Below are 8,798 nucleotides of genomic sequence, written 5' to 3'. Positions count from 1 at the left end.
GTATGTACATACATATACATCTTCAAGGTATACTTCTTGAATAAATTAAAAGTTTTTCCGCAAAGTGTTCTTGACACTCTCCACTTCTTCCTGTTAAGCAGTGTGTCGCGAACTCTTTTGTTTCCACTTGAAAAATTTCACACTCCAAGCCAAGGGATGTTCGTAAGGACCCATTTGTTATTTCTTACACGTTAAACAAAAATAAAAGCGTGGAGTAGCAAAAGATAGTCACACAGGGAAAGTTTCTATTCCCAAAAATATTCTCATGCATTCCCTCCATGTGCACTTCTGTTTTCTTCTCCTTGTTACTTTTTTTTCTCTCATCTTAGCTGTGACTCCTGAGCCATTGCGAAGCTGCTAAAACGTGGCAAGTCAACAGGGGCCATAAATCATCGCTATATAAACAGCTTCACGGTACCAACGCGGTGGCAATTTAACGAGAAGAAATGGCCAATGCGTGCCTCCGTCATGATAAACTTGAGACCGACGTGATGGGGCTTGCAGCCACTTATTAAGCCACCCTATGCCAACCCCCACTGAAGAGGGCCCTACTTAGCAAATTGTCATTTCCTTCCTTTTCTATACAGCTACATTCTTCTCTAAAGTCCCCACACAAGAGTAACAAAATTGCTGGTAGATCGGGGATCAGGATAATCTTGCTGGCACTTTTGTCTCAACACGATCCCCAAAATGGATAAAGACCTTTCTGACACGAGACAATTTTGCAACGAGGGGTTCTTGTCACATAAACCATAAACAATCTTAAAGAGCTTTCATTAGAGTTGAAGTGGAGAGCATAGTTTTATACATACACTTTTAGTTATATATCACATTGTGCTGGCTACTCAATCTATTCAATTTATGAAGCCAAATTGTTATATGTACATTTTTCTTATTCTACAAAGTAATGTTAAAGGGAAGTTTTCGAGTTCTGGAGATATCCTTTATCTTTAAACGTTTTTAATATTAGATGTGGATGCAAAAACTTACAGAGAAATATAGCAATTTCCTTTTCTTTTAAATTATGCTTCGTTTGCTTTTTCATAAAACAGTTGGTTGTGGTGATATTTATGCGCTGAAAAGAATACAGCTCTTACTCCTATCAGTGAACAAAATGCATTATTTAATTTCATATTTTCTGCATTTTATTATTTATCTTTATTTACATTTACGTATTTACATTGCTTGCTTAATTTATTTACATTTTGGGGAGCTTTAAAAAATATTTTGCATTGTAGCTTTCTTTTAAGTATTGTGTAACAAACTAAACTGTTTTTGAATTTCTAATTTCGGACAACCCTCATTCAAAAAATTGAAAAACTCTCATTTGATTGTGTCATTCCTGCAGCCTAATATTACTTCTATATAATGTACATAATTCTACAGGTAAAACATAATATAAAAAGGATGTCTAGATGGTCTAAATTCGGATTTAACAAGGAATACTTTAAATTCAAAAATAAGTAGGAAATTGAATTTTAAATTCATATTAAAAACTTAGAATTAGAAACTCTCATAAAATCTGCCTCATGTTCCTTTCTAAATATAACCAAATCGAACAGAGTCACGAATAACTCCTGACATACGCTTGATGTATGCTGGATTTTTAATAAGCTCATCTCCAATTTGATCAATCTTGGCAAAATCCATACTGTCCAGGTACTCGCCAACGTCAGGAATTTGTGAAGGTTCACACGTTATCGAGTGAAGCGTCATCAGGGCTAAACCTGTGAAGTTGAGAAAAAAATTATAATTTTTATTTGATTACATCTTAAAAATATTTCTTCTCACCTAGTCCATATTTCATGTAATTCTTGCAGTGATCCTCAAATACATTCTTTGGGTAGAGATCGGATCCCTTGCTGCCCAGTTTATTGATACGACAAATCAAAAGGTCGTAGTATTCATTCAGCAGTTCAGGAAGATGAATCCTTAGCTTCTCATCCGTACAACAGAAGATAAAGTAGCTGAGATCCAAAACTGGAGTTGTGTGCCGACTCAATTGCCAATCCAGCAACTTCACCTCATCTTCAACGTTGTTCTGTAAGAAATTATTTCATTTAATTCATTTTAATCGTAAATTATAGTGAAAATTAATTTAAAAGATATAGATTGATATGATTCTGATTTCTATTAGACTGTCCGTGAACTCATCTAAATATTTATTTTTCTCAAAAAAAAATTTCATTGGAGTTTTCAAAACTTTCGGTATGACCAAGATAAGATATAGGAAGTGCAAGTTAATACTGACCTTGAACCTGAATATGAGGTTACTGATCCATGAGTCACCATGACAAATGGCGCCATATTCCTTCACATGAACACACGAAATCATATTTTCTGCGTATTCTTTTCCAAATTGCTCAAGGTGCTTTCTGAATTTGGTATCATCGCTATATCTGAGGGTTCCCAGACCATATTCAATCTTTTTGGCTAAGAATTGCTTCATCTCCTCTCCAATGGGCTCGGCAAACATCGTCTCAGTGAGTTGCGATGCCAATTCGTAGAATTCATTGGGATGCTGATCTTTGAATGCATAAGAAATGGCATGGAATTTGGCCATGGTGATCATAACAAGTCGACATTGATGCAGATTTAGTGGTGTTGATCTCTTTGGGTTCCAAAATCCTTCACGTTTTAAGTCATTCATAATCAAGAATTCTTCTTGGTCTGTGAGGCTCACCATCACCATGTGAGCGTAGTTGTGAAACTTCTCATCGTTGCTCAAATACTGCTTCTCAAATTCGCTAAAGCGCGGGAGAATAACTTCGTAAGAATATTTTTCCCGCGCAAAATACAACGCAGATTTATAAATCGCACGCCTCATGGGTGACTGTGGAGCAACCTTCACAATCAAGTGAACTTCTTTCTGCGAAATTGCCCTGTAAAGGAATGATAATTTATTAATAAGGATGATAACAGAGTATAATATTTTAAAACATACCTGTTTATTGAAAAATCTTCAGGTATTATGCCATCTTCTGACACTATGATAACCCGATATACCTCGCTAGAGAAATTGTCGCCGTTTTGGGAACCTTTCATAGCCTTCCACTTGGGATTCACGAGTCCCATGTCCTGACCGATCTTTTCAATACTAACCTTCACATAGTTGGGTAATTCAAGAATTTCTGTTACCGAAACCATTGCAGTAAATTGATGTAAAACTCAAAAATTCAAGTGAACAAATTGCTATTTAAATGCCAAATTTCGTGGCTGTACACAAGAAAATTCTCTGTCTCTAGCACACCGGCTGATTATTTACTAACGTCTGACCTCCACTTGTATTGCATTTATATCCCGTGTGGCGCTAAACTCTACCCATTTGTGAATTTGTCTATCAATGAAAATGTAAGTGTATGTGTCTAAATCATTCACTATCGCGATGTGATGAAAAAATCCCGAGTTTCCGTCAACCTTGCTCTTCATCAAACACATTCTCACACAAAAAGTATTCGTCAGTTGATATATTCCACGCGGTATACAGTCGTTAGATAACATGATTACTTCAGATCGGACTCAAACTTTGTTTTACTCGCATTGGGTCAATCACCTTTCTGAAAATTATTGTGGAAAAATTTTGATACATGGATGGTTCCTTGTAGTGACTATACCAATACAGCAAACCCAATACTCACGTGGAAAATCAACTCCAATTTTCATGTGCGCATTATCAATGGTTTTTGATATACTATGCTTTTTAGCTGATAAAATTCATTTGTGGTGACCCAGATAAAAATGTTCATGCACACAAAACAACAAATTCGCAGTCATGAGTTAGATTCGGTGAGAGAATGACGTGCTTGCACGAGCAAGCAAAACTGGGGAGTGAGAGATGTTAGCGATGGGGGAGAATAGTGGAAGATCATGAAGTTTTTAAAAAAAAAAAAAAAAATATTAGAATTATGTTGAAAATATGTATAAGTTTAAAGTGAATTAAGTGAATTATAGAATTTAATTTTATTAAAATGAATAACTAATAAGTTGTTGTAAGCTGGCGACGGAGCAAGCCTAACGGCTTTATTGAACTTCGATTTATATGAAGACAAAGGGGCTACACTGTTGATACTCTCTCTCTCTCTTCCAATGTGAGAGATTTGAGGAGACTGCAGAGTTAGAATCATCTCAAAAAACCGGATCTGGGTTTCCATTTCGTGTGAGAAATTGAATGCCGAGGCAGGAGTACAGTAGAGGACAAAGATTAATGCTGTGATGTCAATTGAGATCTGGATTGAATATGAAGGATAATTGTTAGAAATCTGGATTGAGGAGATTGAGCTTAAGTGAATATCACCGGGAATATTTCTTGAAGATTGCACAACGAAAAAATCGCCTGTATTCCGCTAAATGAAATTGAAAACGTCGCTTTAAACCATGTTGAGATGCTATGGGTGAGGCATATTGGCATGTTGGAGATCGCTTCGGAGAGAAGAGTCAGACGTGATATTTGAAGAGATGAGGGCCCGCATTTCGTCAGTAGTCTAGGATGCCTCTTCTTGGACAAAGTCAGATCGACATTAAAGCTGAGGAGAATAGATTTCGGAAGCTGAGTATAGTTCGAGAGGACTAGTGTGTAGTTTGAGGAGAAAGAAAACGCGTGTAGAAAACGAGAGTAAAATTGAATCAATTTAGTTAGAAAATAATTAAACTTTAGAAAGATCTATGATTTTGAAAGTATGACAGCGTTAGTTTTACGTTTTGAAGTTCTTTTGACTATTCATTTAGTCTGTCGCTTCATCGTCAAAAAAGGACCAAGGAAGACCTTAAATAACTTCCTTACTTTAACATGTGAGATGGGGAAAAATATGTCAGATTTTGATGAGAGATATAATTAGTAAAAGATATGACCAAATTCAATGTAAAAATAATGTAAAATGAGCATTGTATAATAGCCCAATTGGGCAGATTACAATAAATATTTCATTCATTCATTCAAAACAACAAATTTTCTATAGAATGTGTTATTGTCATTTTTGAATTTTGGGTTGATAACATCAATCATTTGATTTAACATATAGGAAGGATAAAATGTTTTTCAAAGTTTTCCTTTGGAAAACTTGATGTGATGTAAAATTTATTGAGATAGGTTAAATAGATTTTATTTTGTGATGATTTTATAAAGTAATCGACCAAAGTGTCCAATAATATCCCCCAAGTATTCTAACTACCTTAAAATATCATTTATTTAAAAAAAAAAGCAATTTAAAGCAAAATTCCTTATATATTTTTTAGGAATGCAACTAATATTGAACGTGAAATCTTTTCCTCATTACTCTACTGCATTGGGCTTTTATGTAACGACGTTTTGGATATACTACCCTTGCTCATTACAAATATACAAAGGTACATCTGAGTGGTCGTTATACTGAATTACCATTGTACAGTAAAACATTCCTGAAAAATCATTAATTAATAAAATCATTGTCTTTCGTCTGCAAGAAAGATTATGTTTCAATGTATTGATGGGTTTTTATAACATTCTATCCAAATAATAAAACCTACAACATATTTTTAAAATATCCTCTGTGAGCCATCGTGATTTTTATATCTTGGCAAACATAATGAAATTTGCTCACAATTGCCCGGGGCTACGGCTGAACTAGTCTTCCATTTAGATTTTTTGCGCGTTTTTTGGTAGGTATTTGAAATATTCAATACATTTACAGTCGTGGCTTTTATATCGGTTGTAACTCAAATACTTTAGGAGCCCTTGAACTCTACTGCACTGCTATCAGTTCATTACTCTGGTTTTTTTGAGTGTTTATCATTATCTGGTTCAACATACGATAGTATCTTGATGCCATGCCCAATGTTTCCTTGAACTTGCCAAATTGCAATTTTTGTTCTTTTTTTAAGATCAAAGATCGATTGAGACTCATGACTTGGTTGAAGTTTATTGGTCATTTTTTTTCACCATATGGCATTAATTACAATAATAGATACATCACTCACTCTATTCTAACCATGAATATTATGTTCTAAAATGACACATGCATACATATCTCATAACTGCCAAGCTATAATTTGAATTCATCAAAATATATATTGCATTTGACTACAATTTAATTGGATTAACATAATTTCTCCTAAGAGAATATTCACTTTATTGATGTGAGCTTTTTGTGTGTTCCAAGAAAAAAAAATTGATGGCATCAATAAATGTGAGATAAATCAGAAATGGTCCACCACGTATCAATGAAAGAGAATTTATCTATAGGAATAGATAAATTTGGTAGCAATAAAGTATCACTTTGCCGAAGCGCCCTGTTTAGGGGATGAAGAACATTGAAGATGATTGCCAAACGGTCGTTACATTAAACTCACACACCGGGATTTTCTCCTTTATGTGTCCTTCAGCAGCAACGGAAGGATGTTATGCCACTCTAATGAGATCACGTCGGACAGCGATATATAGTTTCCTGTGGTATGGTGCTTTCGGGGTCGCTGATAGAGCAAAAGCTGAAGCTATATAGCCCCCTCATCCCGATTTCTCACAGCACATCCACATAGGTTCTTCATCATTTTCTGAGCGTGTGTTGCGTTAATAAATTTTCCATAATAGTGCAATTTAATTAAGTCAATAAGATATGTTTGATGTGAAACAAGGGAAATTCATCATCAAACATCACACGGTAAATCAAGTATCAATGAAAAATTGAACGGGAAATTTAAATATTTATGTACATATATCTCTATTGAATCCTATGACTCTGAATCAATATATTATGCTGAATGCTTGTGTCCGTTAAACGATGATTCTACCAAAGAAATATTCTATTTGAAGGGCAAAGGGGTAAACCATGAGAAATCGTTTGCCAGAAATTTGCTGGATTACAGAAAAAAAGTGAGTTGGTATAACCCAGATATATCTTGGTTGAGGAACTTTTTCCCCATCCTGTGTCTGTTTTCTTTCTTTTTGTTTGGTTTCTACGATTGAAAAGTCACTTACTTCCTTCATCTTCTTCATCTCTTTCCCAACACGCCTTCCCCAGGCTTTATTCGACGTCTCATGAGAAAGCTCAAGAAGAAAAAAAAACTTCCCATGTATTCTATACGCAAGAACGGAAATAATTTATTGTGAAACGACGTGTGAGTTGAATGAAAAATCACTTAAGGGATTACTTATTTATTGTTGTAATTTTCCATGGATGCGAAAATACACTTCACGAAAAAGGTGGTGAGAAATATTGTTTTTAATAAAAAGCAACAAGGAAAAGTAAATGCAATTAATTACTCTCCCCCGGGTGTATGTGAACAGAAAGCATTCAACTAAAATGATAAACTTTTGTGAATGTGACAAACAAAATTCTGGGATATTTTTAAGCGAATTTTCAAAGATAAAAATACATTCACCATGCAGAAAATATTCTATTGATTTTTGGTTATTTGTCTTTGTCTCCACAAGACCTTGTTTAAATATTTTCCTTGTTTAAATAATGCAATTTGGGATTCAGTTTTGTGTCACACGTAATTTTATATCTTAAAAATAAGATACATTTTTGTGCGCATTTATGTACTTTTTCTGGAAAATTAGGCTTATTTATAGTCTGTTTGAGCTTTTATCTTATTACGAGAAAAGTTTTAAAATATTCTGTTCACTTTACAATTTTTAAATGGGAAGAAGTTTTAATTTGAGTGTTACAATAAAGTTGGTGACTTTTATTTTATCATTTCAGCCATTACAATGCGGAATTTTTTAATGGATTAGTCTCTTAATTGAAGAGTTACATATTCATTCGAAATCCAAGTACCTACTCTATACATTTTTATGATTTTCCAAATAAAGTCTAAAATTGAATATGTATAATCTCGTTTGGTTAACCACTTAATTCTCAATCCTACAGAGGGATGGTACATTGAAATGGCATGAAAATGTATGCGGTAAAACCCACTATAAACTATGTATTGAATTCTTCGCAAACGCATTAAAACAAAATTATTGTAACGATTCATTCCACTCGGGAGAACTTTAATTTGAAACGCACATAGAGTGTTTTGAAATTCATTTTGGGGTAAAGTTTGGGTGATGAGATGGGGCTTTTGAAATTAAATCCAAACAGTAAAGTGAGAGGATGTTACAGAGATGTGGAAATTTATTGTGGCCTTTATTTGAAAATTTTCACATCCTATTAAATGAGGAACGCTCATAAATTTGCATAATTTTACGTGATAAATTTTCGGATGTCTGTTGTGAAATAAACACTACGCCACTGTTTACATTTTACACAAGCAATAGTGAGAGATAATTTCTCGCTAAGGTATTCTGCAGGGTAACCTTTACAATCCAGCCCTTAAGATCCTTCAACCCTTAGTAAATTATTCCGCCCTCGCAAATTTCTAAAGGACGCCTGTGTGTTGGCCCCAATTGAAAAATGATCTTTTGATTGTCTCTCAATTCCTAATCAGTCACAAACACACGCATTCAGGGGACACGCACAACTTTATGCGGTGGGATGATTTATTTGCTAGGTTGTAGGATGGAATAGGGGTGCAAAAACATGGGGCTCACATCATCCCTAAATGTGTATATGAGAGGAATTCTCTAGAGGACTTCTCCGAGACTTTTCACCAGGCACCAGCAGCTTATGACAATAAGACTTTCCTTCGCCAAGGTGATTTATTGCTGCAGTTAAGTTCACACATTGCCACCTCATGAGAGGGAGTTTTTCTTGGGGTTTTTCAGAGCTCTTTTCTTGGACGACAAATTTCAAGTTTTTTTTTCATGTGTTGTATGAAAGTACCTTTCGTACATATTTTTTTTTTGTAAAGAACTTTTCATTGAAACATGTGGCTGTTAC

At 34.6% G+C, this 8,798-nt stretch overlaps 1 protein-coding gene across 1 annotated transcript; it reads right to left on the bottom strand.

The window, feature by feature from the left end:
- Positions 1-1,122: 1,122 nt before the first annotated feature.
- On the bottom strand, positions 1,123-3,613 carry LOC129797340 (uncharacterized). Its single transcript, XM_055839781.1, has 4 exons — positions 2,945-3,613; positions 2,252-2,882; positions 1,792-2,041; positions 1,123-1,727 (listed from the first exon to the last, which is right to left on the bottom strand). Exons 1-4 carry the CDS (start codon positions 3,145-3,147, stop codon positions 1,540-1,542), a joined length of 1,272 nt encoding a protein of 423 aa, XP_055695756.1. The 5' UTR covers positions 3,148-3,613; the 3' UTR covers positions 1,123-1,539.
- Between the last annotated feature and the right edge of the window lie 5,185 nt (positions 3,614-8,798).

This window comes from Lutzomyia longipalpis, chromosome 1, assembly GCF_024334085.1.
Source record: "Lutzomyia longipalpis isolate SR_M1_2022 chromosome 1, ASM2433408v1".
NCBI classification, from domain to species: Eukaryota; Metazoa; Arthropoda; class Insecta; order Diptera; family Psychodidae; genus Lutzomyia; species Lutzomyia longipalpis.
The sequence above is the reverse complement of the archived record's forward strand: the minus strand, read 5'-3'. Positions and strand labels throughout refer to the sequence as shown.